This window comes from Zymoseptoria tritici, chromosome 14 (assembly GCF_000219625.1).
Source record: "Zymoseptoria tritici IPO323 chromosome 14, whole genome shotgun sequence".
Classification (NCBI taxonomy): domain Eukaryota; kingdom Fungi; phylum Ascomycota; class Dothideomycetes; order Mycosphaerellales; family Mycosphaerellaceae; genus Zymoseptoria; species Zymoseptoria tritici.
Genome location: NC_018205.1, coordinates 302,595 through 323,721, shown reverse-complemented (window position 1 = coordinate 323,721; position 21,127 = coordinate 302,595). Strand labels below are relative to the sequence as shown.

Sequence of the window (21,127 nt, the reverse complement as noted above, 5' to 3'; positions counted from 1 at the left end):
GCATGTAGTCGACGCCGGGGATGGATGAATGTTGCACCGCTCCACGAATTTCGGCTCTTCTTGCGCTGCGCATAGTCGTGACTGTGGCCTCTGCAGGGATGACCAGAACACGTCTTGCGACGCCCGCTGCTTGCAAGTGAACAGAGTCCTCCCTGGAGCCGTGATGCTGCTTGTCGTGCTTCGTTTCCGGAAGATCAGCTCGGGTGGGCACAGCAAGATGTGGGGCGTGAAGGCTGGCGTCAGTAACGCTCCAGGCGTGGTCAAACTTGGTATGGAGCCCAGCTGGGAATCTGCTTGCCTCGAGGAGAAGAGCTCTGGCGACATGGGTGTGCATCGAGATTCCTGACTCCGTTCTCTATGAGTTCGCGGACGTTCACTTTTAGTCTTCAGGAACCTTCCCACAGGCGCCTATGGGGGGTCTACCGCGCTATATGCGGCGTCACTTGCATCCTTACCGCCCGTTCCGGCGCTTCTGAGCTCTACTAGCATCTGCTGTGGCGCGTAGCGCTGACTCATCTGCGTCTATCGATGAACTATCTGTTGTGGATCATTAGACTGACCATTAGTGAAGTGCACGTGACTAGTGCTAAGGCATTCCCACACACAGATAGCTAAAGTGAGAATCTTACACTTAAGATTCTCTCTACATAACAATATATACCTGCTAATTAGAGGTCTTCTTCTACTTAGCTTAAGTCTAATTATAACAGGTTATAAGCCCGGCGTAACTACTGCACACTTAAGGAAGAATTGTCTGTTCTAAGCGCAGCTACTAGAACCTTACTATATACTATTTAGACAGTTAACTAGCGAGCCGAGAAAGAGCTAGTTACAATAACAGCCGTAATGTAGGCTAATAAGTTTAAGACTGCGAAGGAGAATAAAGTCCTAAGAAAGAGAAGTAACTTCTTAGACTAGTTAAGGATGCTTAAAGTAGCCCTTATAGACAAGGAGGTGTTAGGCTATGTCTTTTATAACATTCCCTAGTACCCTGCCTAACTAAAGCTAGGAATTAAAGTTAGATATCCCTCTCTACTAACTAAGGAGAGTACTACTTTATCCTCCTAGGCTCTAACTCCTTCCTAAAAAGAAGGAGGGGATACTCTAGTAACAGAACCTATTCTAACTAGTAGACTAAGACTAACTCCTCTCTAAGTCTAGCATAAGCATAACCTAATTACATACAGGATTGTTAGTAAAAGGATTAACTAATCTCTAAGGCCTAACTTTAGGGATATAGAGAAGACAGCTAAGGAACTATATAATACTATTACAGCTACCTATAGGCCTGTTGTAACTATAAACATTTATAATAGCCTAAGGATTCTTAGAATTAGTAATATTAAAATCTAAGGAACAAATACTTAGAAGTACTGTAAGGACTTCTAGAAGTAGTATTACAAGTACATCTCTATAATAGAACAATACTCTAGGTCTAAGAACATTCTAGTCTTAAAGCTTACCTTTAGTAATAAGCAGATTAGGCTGTTCTTTATCTAGGGCCTCTACTATCTAGAATACTTAAGAAGCTAGAGACAATCCTATTATATTAAGAACATAACTCTTAAAGAGCTAATTACCTTATTAATTAAGGAACCTCCTCTATAGATATAGAGGATAGTAGGAGGATTTAGGGGTGCTGCAGTAGATAATAATTAGTATACTAAGTGTACCTATTATATCTACACAAATGCAGATTACTTTAAGAAGTACCCTAACAAGGCCCTAAAGTCCTAGGTATATAGAGGAAAAGGAGGATCTAATAAGGACAAGAAGAAGTCCTAAGATAAGAGCAAGAGACATAATAAGAAGGGAGGAAAGGGTGCTATAGTAATTAAGCCTATCTCTTCTTCTAATATAGGCTTAGGCTCTAATTTAGACAGCTTATTTGCAGGAGCAGCAATTACTGCCGCTAGAATATAGAGGAGTAATACTATTATTTAGGATTCTAGTACATTATACTACTTCTTTAACAACAAGTCCTAGTTCTTAGACCTTAAACCCCTAGAAACCCTAATTAGGTTCTCTTAAGCTATTAGACAAAGCATAGTTATATACTTAGGAAGTGTAAGGATTATAATAAAGTATAAGGGGAATAAGTTAAACATTACCTTATAAGATGTGTTATACTTTCCTAACTCTAATTACAACCTTATCTTAGTAGAGACTCTCTAGCTAAAGTATAAGGTCTACCTAGACAGGCTATCTTTATACATTCTAAGGAATAATAAGAAGATAGGCAAGGTTTAGTCTACTTATAATGTTCTAATCCTCTAGAACGTAACTGTCTCTCTCCCTAAGGGGAGTACTAAAGTTGCTTCTATAACTAATAGGAATATGTCCTATCTAGCCTTTACTATGCCTAAGGCTAATATAATAAGATAGCACTAGAGACTAGGCTATATAAGGAACAAGATTCTTAGTGCAACAAAGGCTTAAGTCTAAGGACTTAAGCAGATTAACACATCTACACTTAAGTACTATAAGCTATATAAGCTTGTAAGGTTATAGAGAGTAGTATTAAGAACTTTAAGACTAACACCTTAATCTTTATTAGATAAGGTCTATATTAATATTATAGGACTAATCTTTCTACTAGATATCTTTAGATATAAGTACATCCTTATAATTACTAATATAAAGTTAAGAAGGAGATAGGCTATCTTCTGCAAGCTTAAATTACAAGCTGCACAAATTATTAAGAAATAGACTACTAAGATATTTAACTAGTATAAAAAGATAGTTAAGATCTGGTTCTTAGATAGAGGAGGAGAGTTTAACAATAATAATCTAATTACATTTGTAGAGAATAAGGGACTAAGATAGGATTTCTTAGCTCCCTATACTCCTAAGCAGAATAGAATTGTAGAATCATTTAATAAGGTTATCCTTAACAAGGTAAGAGCAATAATAATTAACTCTAGCCTACCTCTTCCTCTCTAGAGTTTTGTAGTTGCATATACAATCTTCCTTACTAACAGGCTAGTATGCCTATTAACTAACAAGATTCCTCTTTAGGAATTTAATTAAGATCTTAATACTAGAACTCTATATATTAATCTAATAAAGGTTAGGAGATTTAGATATAGAGCATATCTATATAATTAGGGGAGACCTAATTTATAGAAGTTCTATCCTAGAGTAGAGAAATACTAGAATCTAGGATTCTAGGAGAACACTTTAACTAACTATATAGTTTAGAAGTTTAAACTATCTGCCCTTGCTAGGTTTTAGTACAAGATTATAACCTCTCCTTATATAATACATAATAAGGATAAGGTATATAGTATAATACCTGCTACCCTAGACTTCTAGGGGGAGAGTTTCCTATAACTAATACAACCTATTACTATAGAATAGGAAGTCTATACTATCTATACTAAGGATTAAGATTAGGGCTAGGATGCCTAAGGGCAAGATGCCTAACCTCTTACTACTTCTTATCTTTAAGAAGTAGAGAATATATTTAATACTATATAAAGAGAGAGAAACTAAGCCTTTTTTTTAACATTTTAGGGGGAGCAAATATTAGGTTAGGATATATAGTCCTAGGATAATTAATATAAGTAGTCTAAGCCTAATTAGCTAGAGGCTACTAAGTATAAAGAAGCCTCCTAGCTAGCTTAGGGGGAGTATGTTTCTAAGGAAACAGGAAGTCCTAAGGGATTCTAAGGAAGTCCTAAGGGATTCTAAGAGTAGGCTAATGCCTTATTAACATAGCTACAACATTAAGCATTAGTAGAGAATTGCCCTAAAAGGGAAGACCTCTAAGATTATACTATAACTCCCTTCCTAGACATTTATATTATAGGAAAGAGGAAAGTAGGAAGAAGCCCTAAGAGACCTAAGAAATTAGGTAATAAAGCAAGTCCTAAAAGCTTAGGCATATTTAGACTCTTAAGAAGTAGAAGATTAGTTGTAAGAAAAGACTATAGCAAGATCTAGAAGATAGGACTTAAAGTAATAAATCCTAATCTGTCTAATCCTAAGATAGTTAAGGAAGCTCTCTCTAGATCTAACTATAAGGAATAGGAGAAAGCTATTATTAAGGAAGCTAAGTTACTTAAGTCTATAGGATGCCTTAAATAGAAACTTATTAGCACCCTCCCTAAGGGGAGAGTCCCTCTTATAGGGAAATAGGTCTTTAAGATTAAGGTACTCCTAAATAGAACTGTAGAGAAGTATAAGGCTAGATAGATAGCTAGGGGATTTACATAAAGGAAGGGACTTAACTATATTAATACCTTTGCTCCTACCCTAAGAGCTATAATAGGGAGAATACTTCTGTCCCTCTTAGTTAACTTTAGCTAGAAGAGGAGATAAGTTAATATTAAGACTATATTCCTAAATCCAAACCTAGATAAGCAGATCTTTATTAAGCTACTAGAGGGAGCTTATCTCTTTAAGAAAGATGCCTATAAGTATATTATATATATTAAGAAAGGACTATATAGGCTTAAGTAAGTAGCTACTCTCTAGCACTACGATACTATAGACACTCTCTAAAAGCTTAGTCTAACAAGAACTGTTAGCGATGCTTGCCTCTTTTAAGGGAAAGGCATCCTTATTCTCCTTTATATAGATAACTTCTAGATCTTTAGACAGTTAGACTATAAGATTAACAAGCTAATTAAGGGATTAGAGTAGAAGTACATAATTAAGGTTGTTAATACTAATGTCTTTCTTAGACTTTACCTAAAGGAAGGGAAAGATAGCTCTATATCTGTCTCTTAGGAATACTATTCTAGAGACAAACTTTAAGGATATAGTCTTAGTAATGCAAAGAGTGTTAAGTACCCCCTTAACACCCTCCTTAAACCCCTCTAGGATAAGGGAACAAAGAAGGACTATAATCTCTTTAACAAGATTATTAGGGAACTGCAACATCTGTTAAACTATACTAGACTAGATATTAGTTTTGCTATTAACTACTATATAAGGTTCCTTTAGAACCTAGGACCTTTGCATATTTAGGCAGCTAAACATATCTAGAGATATGTTGTAGGTATAATTAACAAGTGCCTTATATACAGGAAAACTAAGGAGCAAATTTAGATTAAAGTATTCTTAGACTCTAACTTTGCTAGTAATCCTAGCATATCTAGGTCTACCTTAGGAATACTCTTTAAAATTGTAGGAGGCCTAGTTGTCTAGAGATCTTAACTGCAGAAAGAAGTAGTGCTATCTAGTACTAAGGCAGAGTACCTCTCTCTTACTAAGGCAATAAGAGAAGTAAATTAGGTAAGGAATCTTGTTAATAAGCTCTAGCCCTTTACCTAGGCTAAAAGCATTTCTACTATCCTTATTAAAGTAGACAATTAATTAGCTATTAGCCTTATGGAAAACTATGCTAACTCTAAAAGATTAAGATATATCTCTCTTAGGAACTATTACTGCAGAGAACAATATAATAAGGGGAGTATTAAGGTAGAGTTTGTAAGGACAGACATGCAGCTTGTAGACTGTCTAACAAAACCAAAATCCCTAAACACTATCCTCTAATATATAGATCTATAAATCTAGCAAAAAGATACTTATATGTCTATGTTAGGCAGCTAATATAGACATATAAGAGAGGCTAATATAGGAATTAAACCTATAACCTTCTAATTTGTAGTTAGAAATTATACTACTAGACTAACTAGCCCTTAATAAGAAGAGGGAAATTGCTCTTAAATTTATGCCTTAATACCTGCATTCCTACCTAAGAAGGATTCCCTCCCTAGAATTATACTATTTTATTTATTACAAAACTAAGAAGCACAATACTTAGAATACTTATTTTATTCTTATCTGTACAAAGGAAAGGAGGCAACTACACACTTCTACAAAAGTATCTAAGAAACTATAAGAAAAACATCTAGCTAAAGGAAAACTTTTCTATAAAAACCTAAAAGTATTAGAGTATGTCCTAGAACCTGCAGCCTGCCCCCCCTAAAACTACTACTAAAAGACTAAGCTAATTCCCCTAAAATCTTAACTTAAAGCCTAGGAGAATGTTAGTTTCTATTAGGGAAGAAGGGATTTTAAGGAGAACATACATAGGATGCTATGCTACTAACTACTGCTTTATCTCTACCTTATTAGAGCTTAATATTTAGCTAAGAGGAGTCTAGTTATAATATAACATAAATCCCTAAGGATTAGGAGTTGTTAGACTAGGGTAGTTTTCTACTAGGAAGGCCTACTCCCTTAGGTTATATAGCTCCTCTATTACTATATTAATAAGGTCTGTAGTAAGGAGATCCTTATTAAGCTTAGCTATAAACCTATTAAAGCAAGCTACAAAAGAGAAGGGACCCTAAGCCCTAACATTTACTCTGTTGTAGTATCTATTTATCTCTCCTCTAATAAATTAATGCATAGTCTAATATGCTATAAAACTATCTTTGTAGATCTATAGGAGATCTCTACTACTAATAGCTCTTACTTTATTAATAACTTGCTAGAAGGTTTTCCTAGGGACAGAGAAAGCTACTCTTCTTCTAGAAGCTATAGCTAGTAATATAGATTGTATTGTTAATAGCTGTAAGGGACGGATAATAGATTAGCTAATAAATTAGCTAAATAGATAAGAGGTATAGATTATAAAGTAGAGGAATAAAAAAGCTAGAAGAAGATGCTTTTTAACAAGCTAAAGCCGAGCATTAGCTACGTAGTAGGTAAATACCTACTATATTTAGGTAACAGACAGCTCGTAATAATGCAGCTGCTAATAGGGGAGTGTTGTAGATTATTAGACTAACTATTAGTAAAGTGCACGTAACTAGTGCTAAGGCATTCCTACACACAGATAGCTAAAGTAAGAATCTCACACTTAAGATTCTCTCTGCATAACAATATATACCTGCCAATCAGAGGTCTTCTTCCACTTAGCTTGAGTCTAATTACAACACTATCGACGTTAGTGGAGGTGTTGTCATTCGGAGAAAGAATCTGGAACCAATTTGCATTGCAGCCACTGTCAAGAGTACACTTCAGCGCTACTACTACAACTCAGTACGGATCTGGAGGGTTATAAGACACTCTTATTGTCCGGATCACCAGCTTCACCAATTCTCCAGGGTGGGCAGACCTAAGGTACGCATGCTACCGGCATGTTAAAGTCGGCCCGAGGAAAGACAATAAAATCACGTACCTGCAAAGTATCGAGGATGTTTCCGTTGTGCAAAGCTTTGTGAAAGTCACAGGCTGTACTCGCTAGTTTATCCTGACTCGGCTTGATTTCCATCGGCAACGAAAGAGCGACGAAGATGGCAGCAAAGGCTCTGCAGTCATCAGATGTCTTTGGCTCCGCGTTCATAATGCTTCTGCCAATGTTGGCTGCGCACTTTTGTGTCAGAAAGGGATTTCATTTGACGGAAAGAATCACGCACCGAGCTTCACGGTTCCAGTGCGGCTGAGCAAGATATTGGCGATCGAGACATCGCCGTGCGAGATGTGCAGCTGTTCGTGCACATACCACAGGGCTGTCAACACCTGAATCCTTGGTCAGCTAGTGGAGATTCGCAACTCCCAGTCGACTTACCTGCTGACTGATGGACGCGATTTGTTCATCGCGTTGCGATGGATTGATCGACCAAGGATCAACATCAAGCAAGAAAATTTGCTCGAGTGAGATGTCCATCTCTTCATACACGAACGACAGCGTCTCTTCGTAGTGGAATACCTGGTACAGGGTGACAATGTTATCGTGCATTGGCTTCAATATTGTCCTCACTTCGTCCGATAGATGGTAGGGCTCTTTTTGGATAACGTAAAGAGAGTCGGGTGGCTCATCCCTCCGCTGTATCCTGCGACTCAGAATCACGGCGCCGTTGTCGCTCCCCTGATTGGAACTGTACTCAAGTCCCTCATAGATCTTCCACCAGGGTTGTCGAAGGAGACCGAGGCTGTGATTCAGCGCATTCTGGGTTGGCACAACAAACCGATTTCGTGTCGGTCCAGCTGCCATAACACCAGTTAGCTCAGCCTTGCGCTTGAGATGGTTCGCAGGAGTTCTGGCGTGTTCGTCGTTAGTATCCTGCTGGCGCTGTGGATTAGCGGTGCTACAGGCCCCGGGGAACACAGTTGCCTTTCTCACGAGGGCCGCCATCAACGCGGTCAGATACCCAGAACTTCGATAGCGGCTGGACTGCTGATAAGGCATGTACTATCTATGCCATCTGACCCCGGGGTTCACAGTCTGGACTTTGACCCCGGGGTGTCAAAATCTGAGCCAACAGCACAGCTTGTGGATAGGCGCCCTCCGTAAGATATACACCCCTCCAGCGCCAGCTGCTGTCGCAGCCTGATGCTTACCAGGACAGCAGCTTGATACTGTCATCATGAGATCGCACCACCTTCACCATGCGCTCTGGCTCGGGTTCCTTCTCCATCAGGTCCTGTGCCACAGCTGGGTCGAACGATTGAATTCTGCGTCCAATGGCACCATTCAACTGCGATCCAGTGGCTATGCCCGAATGAATCGTGAGTCATTTAGTGTGTATTGAGCAGGTCAAAATTAATGCAATCAGATCTACGAACATCGCCTGGATTTCAAGACAAACTTATGACATACCTCCTCCCTCCCGATGGCCGCAAACCTGAGGGTGTTTACCCCACAGATACGATATGCTCGCAATCGCAGAGCCATCGCGAGCAGTCAGCAGAAAGTCGACGTCTCACTATCCGCAACGGAGAAACCGTTATGCTTCAATATAACGAAAACGGGCACATCACCAAGCCCTGGAACAATGGATACGGCAAGACGGATGCAGGCACAGTTTTCGTCTACGGCACCAACGACAGTCTCCCATCAGATGCAGTGCAGCGTATCCACAAAGTCTGGACCGCAGATGGCACTGGTGGTGATCGGCGGGGCCGCTTGCTGTACCGAGGAGACTTCGATGATGGACGATGTTATCAGTACACCACGGCCAGCAGTGGGTTCAGCGCTATTGCGAATGCCCGAGCAAAGAAATTCCCAGGTCCCGGCTCAAATGATACCGAGCAGGGACAGAATCTGTGGTGTGTTGCAGATGTCACTGTGCCTTCTATGGAGATCGGTTCTGAATATAGTCTATACTGGGTGTGGGATTGGCCGTCTTCCATTGCGGACGGATTGTCCCATGTGACGGTCGTGCCGCAAGTGTATACGACATGCATGGACATCCGTGTGATTGCCTAGGCATGGGGATACCGTTAAGCAGATTAATTAGTATGTGAGTATCTATAAATGAACAGAAATTCCGCAGCGCCTACCGCATGCAAGCCAAGGCCCCCAACGCCATGATATGCGCGTACACAGCGCTTATGTGCAAGTAGACGCTCCGATTTCCTTTCCGCGTTCGCAGGATGATACTATTCTAAGGGACTAAACCTCCGGGAAATGCCAAGACCAAATTGAAACTCTAACTTCCTCTCTACCGCGATCGCGAATTACTAAACATTAACTATATCTCCACAACTATATTAGGTATTACTATAGGAATTACATTAATCGATAGCGACTAATGCGAGCTTTTATTCCAGATGCTGTTTACCGACTTCCGCCAACCCCTTCCTGCGCAATCGCCCTTGGCGCGACCGACACGATGCGCCTTACGAGACAAGACGAGAACTTAATCGAATACCTTTTAGACGACCGATGGAGCAATGCAGACATCGTGAGGCTGTTGTTAAACGACGATAGGGGCTCTTAGACCGCTATCTACGTGCGGATTAAGCAATACTACGACACCGGCACTGTCTTCCCTACTACTCGTAGAGGTCGGCTACGACTGATAGAGCTACACTATCGTAACTACCTCCTCGACTATGTTATAGAACGACCATGGCTCTAGTGTGAGGAACTACGAGAGGCGCTATACGACAGATATAGCCTATAGGTGTATTTACGGACCATTAGTCGCTACCTTGTAGATAAGGACTTTATAAACAAGATACTAGCTCGTTCAGCTGCTTAACGAGATAACCTTACGAGGGCGATGTATTAAGCACAAGTGTAGGAGCTCATAGTATCACAGCTCGTCTATGTTAACGAGACATATGCTAGTAATAAACTAGCATTAAGGAGAAGGGGTTGGTTACTAAGGGGCACACAAGCAAGAGATATTTAACACCTACACTACTCGGAGCGGTTTAGCGTTCTACTAGCTTATACCGTGGATAGCTACCTTGCTAAGCCTCTTATTAAGTAGGGCAGTGTTACGTCTAAGGACTTCTTATAGTGGATACAAACATGCGTCCTTCTACGTTGTGGACGGTTTCTAGCACCACGCAGTGTGATAATTATGGATAACTGTGCTACACACGAACGAGCGGCTCTTTATAAGATGTGCTCTGCATAAGGCGTGCGTCTACTGTTCCTTCCGCCCTACTTACCGGACTACAACCCTATTAAGAAGACGTTTAAGTTGCTAAAGCATTAGATACGAAGACACTATGACCTAATGCTAGTGTATAGCGAGGATGACTAGATTAAGAAGTTCAAGGCGTTTCTTGCTCTGGCTTGTAAGCATTAGGACCGAGGGGTTAAGCATATAAACTTGTTTAAAGCCTGTTATATATTGCAGTAGCCCTCGAGGGCTATATCTTACCCCCTAACGAGCCGATTCCTGTTATCGCGGGCTTAATCGAAAGCCCTTATCTTGCTCTTAAAGCCCTTTGTGCTCACTTATTTTTTATAAGCCTCCGTCGTCGCGATATTAGTGCTTAAAGAGTCGTTGGTAGTTGTGAGAATTTGCCAAGCATGTAAACTTTAAGGCTAAAACCCCAAATCCGTTACCTCCGCGGGGAAGCGGGAGTACCCGCTCTTAGCTGGATTCCACACCGCGCAACCACGCACACATTTAATGATCTGGAAACAACATTCGTCGCATAGCACGAGCTCTACGCTGTTATACAAAAAAACAATTAGCGAATTTGGCCGTGTTATTGTGGTGCAGTAATTGATGCAAGTTAGTTATGTCGAAATTCGCGGAATTTAAGGTTCTTAGGGTTCTTGAATCCGGCTCGGATTTCTCACCCCTCGATCTGTGAACACTAGAGATGTACATATCTTTACTATTACGCGGTTAATTCCCTCCGTTCTTTTTCTGCCGGCGCCCGCTCTTATAGATCTTAGTAATAGAGTGCCTCTGTTTTAACGCCTGTGGAGTGCAATTGCGCAGTCGTAGTAGAAAGTATTGTATTCTGTGCTAAGCAGAATTTGACGCTAAAAAGAAGGGTCCGCAAGCTAGCGCCGCGCTAGCTGCGGAGAATATTATTCGACTTTGCACTAACACCGTCTATTAAAGATAATTGTTATCTATTAACATGCATGCACTATGTTGTAGCTTATTGCTATCGGTAAAGTGTAAAAAAAGAACGAACATAATCAGATTCGTAGCGGTGGAGATATCGCTTGTATAACAATTAACTAGCTTCCGGACTCGGCTTTAGCTTGAACTCTACTACCTCTACGTCGATAACACTATCCTCGCACCTCCTGCATAGCCTCTAACAGCCTTAGATACTTCTTAATGTTGTCCTTGTCTTGTAGCTGCTTGCGAATACCCCTTTGTCTAACTATACGCTCCAAGCGCTCGTCAGGCTCTTCCTTTAGCATATCTAGAGTCTAGAAGTCGTCTAACAGAGTAGCGGCAACGACCTCTGTTAAGATCGTTTGTATTAAAGGGTGTCTGTTACTAAGCTATGCACAGTAGCCTTCTACGTTCTCAACCCTGTTAAGCTCTTCCTTCGGCCCTGGAGGGCTACTGCGTTGTGAAACGGCCGCGGCCGGCGGTAGCGGTGGAGGGTAGTAGTACTAGTAGGGAGGGGGTGGTTGCAATAGCTGTTGTTGCTGCTGTGTTAGCTAGTTGGCTACTACCTTCTTCTTGCTTCTTACAGAGTCCTCGTTCATCTGAAATACTGTCTTAATAAGATGCAGCGGCATGGCATCTATCGTGGCAGTGTTGGCCTTAATGCAATTGCTCTAGTCGCTAAGGGTCTTGCTGTTTACACCGAAGTGCTAACTACGGAATACTATACAGCCTACGAACGTGGCCGTCTTATTAGAGCCAACGCTACAAAACCTGTCTTAACACTTGTGTATGTTTATAAGCTTTGCGAAGGTATCCTTGTAAACATTGAACGCCTCCTTCGTCCGGTCGTTGGCTAGTCGTCTGCCCTTAGGTGTATCCTCGTCGTCTAGCGGCGTGAGTTTATTAGAGTCGAATTCGACTAGTATCGCAGCCGTAGCTGCACCGTTCGGTGCTACGTTGTGCTAGTGCTCTGTTATTAGCAGGGTCAAATAGAAGCCTGCGAAGTGTTTGATATAGGGACTTAATAACGCTATAAACGACAGCGTAGTGGAGTCCTTATTATAGTTAATAGGCACGTTCACAGCTTGCTTGCTATGCCTACGAGCCTCTAATAACGCCGTTCGCTCTACAAGCCGCTTCCTTAAGCCTTGTCGTTGTGCATGCTCTGCAGCTAACCCTCTGGCCTTGTTAACTAAGTCTTGGATCTGTATTCGCTCACTAGTGTATATGCAACTGAAGTCCTTAAGCTTCTAGCTATTAAATAAGACCCTGTAGGTAGTAAGAACGGAGTATTGCTCGGGGGGCGTAGGCGTGGATTTATAGCGTTTTGCAGACGAGGAGGGCACCGGAGTCGACTGCGGCTGAGAGTCCTGCGACAGCTGGCTAGTGGCTTCCTCGGCTAGGCTCTGCACTACGCTATAGTCGTCGGATGGCACTAAAAACACAACGAGGTTAGTCAGCTATATTAAGAGATAGATCGTGTAACTTGCTATTAATATCGGACGATGGTAGTGGTAGTTTTAGAGCCCTCTTCGATGTCGGCTTGCCAGCTGGTTTAGGCCCTTTATCAGCGGCGACCTCTACAGCCCTCGCAACGGCCAGTTTAGTAGCTTTATCAGCTGCTCGTTCCTTCCTCTTGTTAGCATTTACCGCAGTACGAGCTGTGCCCTTAGGCGCCGTCTTAGGTGCCTTTTTAGGTAGCATTTAGGCTGCTATGCCGCCTGTTAGAGGCACTACTGTATCGCTGTCGATGTGGTTAGGAGGAAGCGTAAAGGTTACCGACTTCCTTCTCGTTCGTTTAGCCGGCGTTGTTGCCTCTACGCCCTTGTTCGACAACGCCCTTGCACGTCTTCTTATAAGCATATAGCTAGTGTTGTTGTCGTTGCTGTTACGCTATATAGCCTCCTTAGCAGGATCCCTATTGCTTAGAGCAATAACCTAAGTCTCCGTTAGCAGTTCCGGCTCTAGCTCTAGTGTATCCGAGCTTGGTAGTAGCTGTGTCTGAAACTGCGAGTACGCGTCGTTAGGGAGGCTCTAAGGAAGGTTAGATAGCTCGTTGTCGTCTATACAGTCGCTGCCGTGCGTAGAGTCGTCGATAACGCGTGTTTGGGAGTCTTAGGAGTCTTAGTAGAAGAATCTCGGCTGCGTCTCTTAATATAGGTAACCGGAAAGTTGGAGGAGCGATTGCGCAAGCGTCCGTAATGGTAACGACAAGATAAGTACATTAAAACGACGAGACGACGCAGGAGGTGATAATAGTAACGTAAGTTCGTCGCTGTTCATAGTGTTGTGGTAGTGTTATAGGTGTTGGAAGATTCAGTCAGCCCGGTGAGAGAGGAAGTTGGAGTTTCAATTTGGTCTTGGCATTTCCCGGAGGTTTAGTCCCTTAGAATAGCTCGAGCGCGTAATCAACGCTCGCCGTGACGAAGCGATATAAAACATGACGTGCACCGACGGCCGAATTCACTCCTACACTTCTCACAAATCTCAACCGACTGTGAACGCAACAATCCAACCGACTATGGACGCAACAGTTGTGCCTGGTATTTTGGTCCCTTGCCCACAACCTATGTTTAGCAAATTCCACTTCGCACTGCAGATGGAGCAAGAGCATACACAAGAGCTCTATACGGCGCGCTTTGTATATTCTAATAACGAAGACCCTTTGGTCGTTGCCGAGATGATCCGAAAGATACACAACCTCGACGTGGAGCAGCGGCTTGCTATTATAAAGTGGATAGTCGACGTTACTGGTGGCCAGCTCTCCACAGCCTACAGGATTGAAACACCCCCACTGCGACAATATATCACGGGTGACCCGATGCAGCAGGATGCCACGATCGACCCGATACAGCCTGTGTTGGTAACGCCTGTGATGTGTAATACTACACTTGCGTCGCCAGTACAGTTGACACTCCCGCTTTTCGGAACCTCAGATGAAGCGTGGAGCGTGGAAGACCTTGATGGCACATGCAAGGAAGATATCAGCGCTTCTGTCCGAAGGATGATCGACGAAAACATTGCGGCTGCGCTAGATATGCCGACCTTGTGTACCTCATGCGGTCACGCGACTGATAGAAGGTTTGCCGAATCTCTGCAAGCTATGATCGACAGGAGGGTGGGTGTAGCTTTGGATTTGCGTGCTCCCGATCAGATGTCTCTGCTTGATACGATCCACGAGCTCGTGGATGTAGCAGTCCGGACAGCAGTCGATAACGAAATCGCGAACCTTGGAAATTTCCCTGGGCACAAGAATGGCCGACATACTGCATGCTCAACCTTTCATTGTACCACGAGCAGAAACGACGAGGTGAAACACTCACATCCGCATGTGACCCCAGACTCGGCTGCTCGTTCTCCGCTGCTATTGGATCATCTTGGAACTTTGGTCCAAATTGAACACGGCCATCTCGTGAACCCGCTGATGGGGGATCCGTGTCGGGCGTCATCCATCGAAGTCATCCCACACCTGACCATCGCGGGTGAGTCGATGCTCTCCCCATGTCATCCACTCCAGGATGATGTGAATGAGACAGAGTCTTTCACAGAGACCGACACAACCTCGGCGTTCGCCCTCAGCCCTGAAGACTTGATATCTCGGGCTTATCTTCCATCTCCTCCAAGAATGCCCTCTTTGCCACACTTCAACCATCCGTACTTCCCCCATGGAGAGACCACACTTGAGGAGAGCGTGTTCCCAGTGGGTCCTAGGCCCTCACCCGCCTCCGCATCCGCCGACCGTTCGCGTTGCCTTGGCATTTCGGGATCCTCAGCTACGTTGTTGAATGGCGTTACCAGTGCGCTCAACAGCGTCGGCAATTTGAGACGGCCGTCGTCAGAGGGTGAGCCACTACCACGTCCCTCCTACACACCTCCACTTTTGGAGACGTGCTACGAGAATGCTTTCGAAAGCTTCCCGTCTCCCAGTGTTCCAGATATCACAGTGCACTCTGCGGACGGTGCATTCCCATCAACAAATTCTCCTCCGTCACCACCTCTTCGGGCGCAGGAGCCTGCGCTGACAGAGCGTCTATGTACTCCGACACAGAACAACCCACATCTGGATTCCGGTATTCACTTGTTGGCTATGGCAGTCGACCACTTGGAACATGTGAAGACCTTCCGTTCTCGGGCGTCAACTGCACCTCGAGGAACCTCCCGTACGCCTGCGGGATCTGTGTGCCGCGTCAGGAAAGACATAGTACGGAAAAGTGCCTTTCGTCGGTGAGAGGCTCTAGTATAGTCCCGGTATTCACTCCGCTTATACGCTCTCCGTTTCTCCGGCAGCAGCAAGGTATAAAGAGTAGATGTCTCGACCACGGGTGTGTTGCAAGATGGAAACATACAGTTATCTTGTTATCGAGCAAAACTATCAACGTTTATGCGCTTCTGAAACCGATATAGATTGAATAGTCAGAGTCTATAGTGGCATCATGTCTGAATTCTTTTTTGAAAGCCTCTTGACGTGACATCTCGACAGTGCGAAGAGCACAGTGCTACACGACCTTCATCTATTTCAGTGGCCGGACCGACTATAAGGTTGTGTAAGCACGCCACACGCTAGTGGACCGCACTTGCGATAGTCCTCATAGTAAAAACGGGGATATTCCATCTCCTCTCTGGCAGGATTCATGGCTCGAGGTAAGTACTTTGTAAGGTCATGTATTTGATCCACTCTGCGCGAACCTGGTCCTCTGTCCACAGTGTGGTGCTGTAGTCCCGCGCCATCTCCCGATCGCGTTAGCGGAAGACTGCGTGGAAGGAATGTTGCGACCTACAAGTTTTGCAGTCTCGCTGAAGCGAGTGGCGTCAAGGTCCTTCATGGCTTGTATCATAGCCACCTTGTCAGCGAAGTGCCAACGTCCAATCGACTTGCACGCTTTATAGTATTCCTCTTGGGACCATCTGCGCGAAATACTTTGAGCTGCCAAGATCGCAAAGGTGTACGGTGATTGCCCGTACACATCATAGAGGAGGAACACGCTGCGGCTGACTTCTGTCATGCGATCGATAGTTTGGAGTTCCTTTGAGGAATATCGTGCCTCTGCGCCCCTCGAATCTCCGTTAGCTCTGGAGATCTTGTTACTGGAGTGTACTTACTGGAATGGGACGCCGAACACGCGGTACCTACAATGTGCGGGGACATAGGCTGCAGCATCCATTGTCCGGCGATACCTCTCCGCATCTGTCTCTTCACGATAGCCTGTGGCTAAAGGAGGTAGTTCCGCACCCAAGTTCCGCGCCGATGGAAATAGAATTGGTGGGCAGGGAATTGGTGCGTTGGCGATGTGTGTTGGAATTTCAGTAGGATGAGCGCAAGATGGGCCAGCATTGTGCGTCTCTCTTGCTGATGGTTCGCAGAAGGAGGCTGCCGTCTTGGTCATGGGGTTGGCTGCGTCGGACGGGGATTCCTGCTCGGTGAAGTCCTGAGAAAATATTAGCATCCATAGCAGAGTAGTGTGTAGCATCTACATCAGACCTGTTGATGCTCCATTCTGGATGCGAGTGGTGCTCTCGCGGCTCACCTCGGTGATGTAAAGCGTCGTAGATGAAATGGAAGGCCTGTATGGGCCTGTGCAACGTTGAGAATGTGAGGGGGTCGAGTTTGGGGCTGAGGGGTCATCGATAGCCAAATATATCACCGACCATGCCCCGCAAGTACAGCTCTTTGTGGCACAGTGCAGGATCGAGGGGAGCGAAGAAGCCTAATAAAAGGCTCCACTGCCTTGATGAGATCCCGAGTGGAAGCGCAGCCATGGCAGCTAAATCGCAGTCCAGCGTGCGAAAAGAATACTTCCGAAAGCGAAGTCGAACCCTAGAGAAGAAAGCCCATGAGATGGCCAAGCTCTGCAAGGCACATGTCTCTCTTGTCGTGCGCTTTCACGGCCGCTTTTACATCTACAATTCTCATGAGTATCAGGGCTGGCCTCCTTCACAAGATCAGATAGTACGTCCCTCGGGATGAAGCACGCTGTGCAATTCGCTGACCGTGAGACCCTTTAGGACGAAAGCTTCCCTCCACCCAAGAGGACTACAGCCGCGAACATGGACGCCGCAGTGGTACATGAGAGTAGTGCGAATGAGCCAAAGAGTGCAGTCAGTGCCAAGGAAGCTTAGATTGTGTATTCTAGATCACGTGAAGCAACGTTCATGCACCTCTGCCGCCCGGCCTCGCTTACGCGCCCGTTGTGCCGCTGGTCAAGCGATTTTTTGACCTCTAGACTGGATCTAGACTGACACATGCTTGGCTTGCTTCCACATCCGCGCGATCATCAGAGCTGTGCCGCAATGTCGCTGCAATCCTCGCGGTTCGGTCAGTGACTATTCCGTTTGTAGCTGTCACTCGCGCTCGGGGAGTGAGGGGGTGGAGGGGGTCGAAAGGTAATCTTTAGTCTGCAGAGTCGGGCTGTGTTTGATGAAAGTAAGCGCCAGTGATACGAGTGAATACATACAATAAGATTCCGCTACTGTGCAAGCACCATGAGCTCTCCTGCACGCTACAACTGAGCACACCTGCAACCAATGTCTACTTCATCCGACCCGCCCACGGGCAGCAGTCCCCCCGCTACCGGAACTCGCAGATCTCCTAACATTCGTACCCAGCAGTCGCCCGACCATTCTTCCTCGGACAGTCGTGATGCTCAGGTCTCACGGACTTGTCGAACGGCGTCTGGTCCCTCGCGAGCTGGATCTGAGACCGCTCCCGATCCCACAGAGCTACTCAGGAATGCGAGCCCTCGACAATCCTTATTGTGCAAGAGTAAGATCCCACTACAGCTGATCGAGCGCAGTGCTGAAATCGAGCAGGGCGGATCACTTTAGCGGAACTCCCCGAAATGCGCAAACGGCCAAAGCTCACCGTCAACATGAACTGCCGGCCACGAACACCGTACCCTCCTTTGCAAGGTCAACCATGGCACGACAGTAGTACATCGCAGTCGGGCTCGGGGCCATCGTCTACCGATGGAGACAGTGCACCAAGTCAAGCTTGTATTGACGACGGTGGAGTTCACGCGACGTTCTCGCTTGCGAACGCGCGATTGCAAAGCTTCATTTGCAATGCGCTCCAGTACGCATCCAGATCCAAGCATGGGTTGATTGCCTCTGTCCTTCAAGAAGAAGCATCCGAACTCACCGAGGCCATGACGATGCTGGAGGCTGTGATCATCGCTGTCGATGATCAGAAGCAGTCTGCGCTCTAGGAAAAACTAACAGTGGGGCGATCGTGCAATTTCTACACTATGGTATTGGATTAGCAAGTAGCTGTTCATGAGAGATTGGGCTGCTTTGGTAGGATATTCGAGCATCAAGCGCTCGAATCTCATTATGGGCTTTTCCACCTTCGCGAATGAGGCATGTAGATTGAGCGGGAGGTCGAACAGACTGGAGCAGATCGCCATCAAGGGCGGTCATCCAGAAACTATCGACAGTATAGAGTACTACGTCTTGAATCGATCAGGCCAATCCCCGCCCCTCCTCGTCCACTTGCTGTACGCTCAGTAGGTTGTCCATTGACCCATACAACGGGAGCATATCCTGCAGTAGCAGTGGTGGTTGAAGGGGAGATATGCCGTCTAACGATTGCGAGATTTGCTTCAATTCGTCCGTGCAGTCCCGGGAATTCCCCTGTCGAGCATCTCCATAGCTTTTTTGTTGCTCCTACACCAGTCAGACACTATGCTCAGCTAAATACAGCGATACGTACCTGACCGTTGAGAGCTCGATAGGAGTACCAGCGACCGTTACGAAAGACTAAGAGGTAAACATCTGCGCCGAATTTTTCGCTCATCCGTAGTGCTTGCTTTATCAGAGCTGTCCTGAACTGGCGGAAGTGCTCCTTCACTCGGCGTGTTTTAGCCATGGTGAGAGAGCCTGGCTACCACTTCTGGCCTGCAATGTGCATTGGTTTTGAAGACACAGGACCCCTTTAACCGCCGGGCTTGCCGCCAGGTGGATGTCAGCTAGGCGCCGACCAAAATAGCATGTCCCACCCCCCCTCCCCCGCTGTGCTTCTAGAGCTTATATCTTACGTCGGCACCTCCACTATTCCTCTAGTACGACCATGGATACCAGCAAGGTATACACCATTGTGTTGCTTGGCCTTTTGGCGGTTGTCTTGCTCCAACACCGCTGTCGAAATCTTTATGATCGTCTGTACTGGCCACTGCGGAGACGAGTGGTCAGATATCTGGTGTATCCGCGAATCTTTCCCCATAGACACTGGATCGGCGTAAATCCGAGGAGGGTGGAGATGCTCGGATTCATTGTACATTGGACAGGTACTGTGTAATGCATATGGAATCCACAACCTGACCGACGCGAGCCTACGTGCGAGCCAAATCGCGGTTGCACACCTGGTTCCATTACTGACATTTCGTCAACTGAGTTTGGTTGCCGATTTGTATGGAGTTTCACTCAGTGCTCTTCATGGTGTGGTTACCGGTAGAGGTAGGGTGCTCACCACCACCACCAACAGACGAGAAATCGCTCACCAACTGCACCAGTGGTTAAATACCAAATTACGTAAGACTTTGGGGGCCAAAAATAGTCAATCTTCGCGACGACAACAACGTCGCTCCCCGGTGTCGATAGATATCAAGACCCGCGGTATCTGCGAGCTGTAGTTGTTTTACGAAGCCTGCGGAAGCCGTTTATGCGAATTCCGACTTCGACCTCGCCGTCGCGATCCTATTAGCCCGGAGCTCGCTCCTCTTAGTTACCGGTATACACGGAAATCCTTACCACCACCACTAACAGACGAAAAATCGCTCACCAAACCAACCGGTAACCGCACTAACCAATACCAGTAACCAAATCCACCACACCATAAAGAGCACTGGTTTCACTTAGCACATACCACACGATCCACCAGTCCCTCGGCGTCATGGCTACTTTGCAGGCCGCAGTACATGCTATCATCGCACTACAGGGCATCAAGATATCATCCACGGATGCAATCATCGGATTGCTCGTACGTATTCTCCTCACTGAATATGTATCTCTGCATGGCTGACTTTGCGGAGTGTCTTATAGCTCTGTCGCTCTTGGCTGTTCTGCCATTAGTCCGGCGATATGCATATGAGGCTTTTCTGTACAGTCATCTCGCCCTTGCTATTATATTGGCCATCGTTTTATGGGAACACCTGCAATTGAAACGTCGTTTCAGCAAGATCCTTCTGCTCCTGGCCTCGGTTTCTTTCCTCATCACTTCAGCACTATCATATTTGCATCAAGCGTATCGCAACATATCATGGACTTCTTCAGGATTGAAGCTCGTTCGGGCTTGCTGGTCCCAACGATTTGGAGATTCCTTGATCGTCGAACTGAAACTCAGCAGATCTCTCCATGTTATACCTGGTCAACACATTTTCCTCACGTTCCTGACACTGCGGTATGGTTCGATGTTCCAACGCCACCCACTGATGGTGACCTGGTGGCGAACACTGCCCGGAGAAACGGAGGCTCGTTCGATATTCGTAGTCATTCGACAACAGCGAGGCTGGACCAGGCGGCTTCTCACGTCACAGTCCTCTTTCACTGGGTGCGCGGCCTGGATCGATGGGCCGTTTGGAACTTCGTACGATCTACAGGAGTACGGTACCGTCCTGATGTTTGCCTCGGGCGATGGCATCTTCGCTCAGCTTCCGTTCATCAAATCCTTGACCGAGGACTCAAAGCGGGCAGCTATCAAAACTCGGCGCATCAAGCTTGTCTGGCAGACCGAGGAATACCATGGCCAACTACAACAGTGGATGCAAAGCATCCTCGACGATGAAGAAGTCAGCTTGGAGGTCAGTCGGAAGTGCACGGATGGTGACGATATACTAACCAACGAATGCTAG

General features: G+C 45.4%; 4 protein-coding genes across 4 annotated transcripts; 3 read left to right on the top strand and 1 right to left on the bottom strand.

Annotated features, from left to right (window-relative positions):
• Positions 1 to 7,075: 7,075 nt before the first annotated feature.
• MYCGRDRAFT_97575 (uncharacterized protein) lies at positions 7,076 to 8,378 on the bottom strand (the record flags this gene model as incomplete). Its single annotated transcript, XM_003847366.1, has 4 exons — positions 7,076 to 7,323; positions 7,377 to 7,479; positions 7,529 to 7,892; positions 8,302 to 8,378. 4 exons carry the CDS (start codon positions 8,376 to 8,378, stop codon positions 7,076 to 7,078), a joined length of 792 nt encoding a protein of 263 aa, XP_003847414.1.
• Positions 8,379 to 8,689: 311 nt separating this feature from the next.
• On the top strand, positions 8,690 to 9,169 carry MYCGRDRAFT_97574 (uncharacterized protein; the record flags this gene model as incomplete). Its single annotated transcript, XM_003847430.1, has 1 exon — positions 8,690 to 9,169. One exon carries the CDS (start codon positions 8,690 to 8,692, stop codon positions 9,167 to 9,169), a length of 480 nt encoding a protein of 159 aa, XP_003847478.1.
• A 4,637-nt stretch (positions 9,170 to 13,806) lies between these two features.
• MYCGRDRAFT_97573 (uncharacterized protein) lies at positions 13,807 to 18,788 on the top strand (the record flags this gene model as incomplete). The annotated part of the gene is made up of 8 exons (XM_003847431.1): positions 13,807 to 15,445; positions 15,766 to 15,829; positions 15,912 to 15,926; positions 16,950 to 17,232; positions 17,289 to 17,381; positions 17,518 to 17,598; positions 18,001 to 18,045; positions 18,549 to 18,788. 8 exons carry the CDS (start codon positions 13,807 to 13,809, stop codon positions 18,786 to 18,788), a joined length of 2,460 nt encoding a protein of 819 aa, XP_003847479.1.
• A 1,502-nt stretch (positions 18,789 to 20,290) lies between these two features.
• On the top strand, positions 20,291 to 21,127 carry MYCGRDRAFT_51609 (uncharacterized protein; the record flags this gene model as incomplete). The annotated part of the gene is made up of 1 exon (XM_003847432.1): positions 20,291 to 21,127. The coding sequence occupies one exon, from the start codon at positions 20,291 to 20,293 to the stop codon at positions 21,125 to 21,127; it is 837 nt and encodes a 278-aa protein (XP_003847480.1).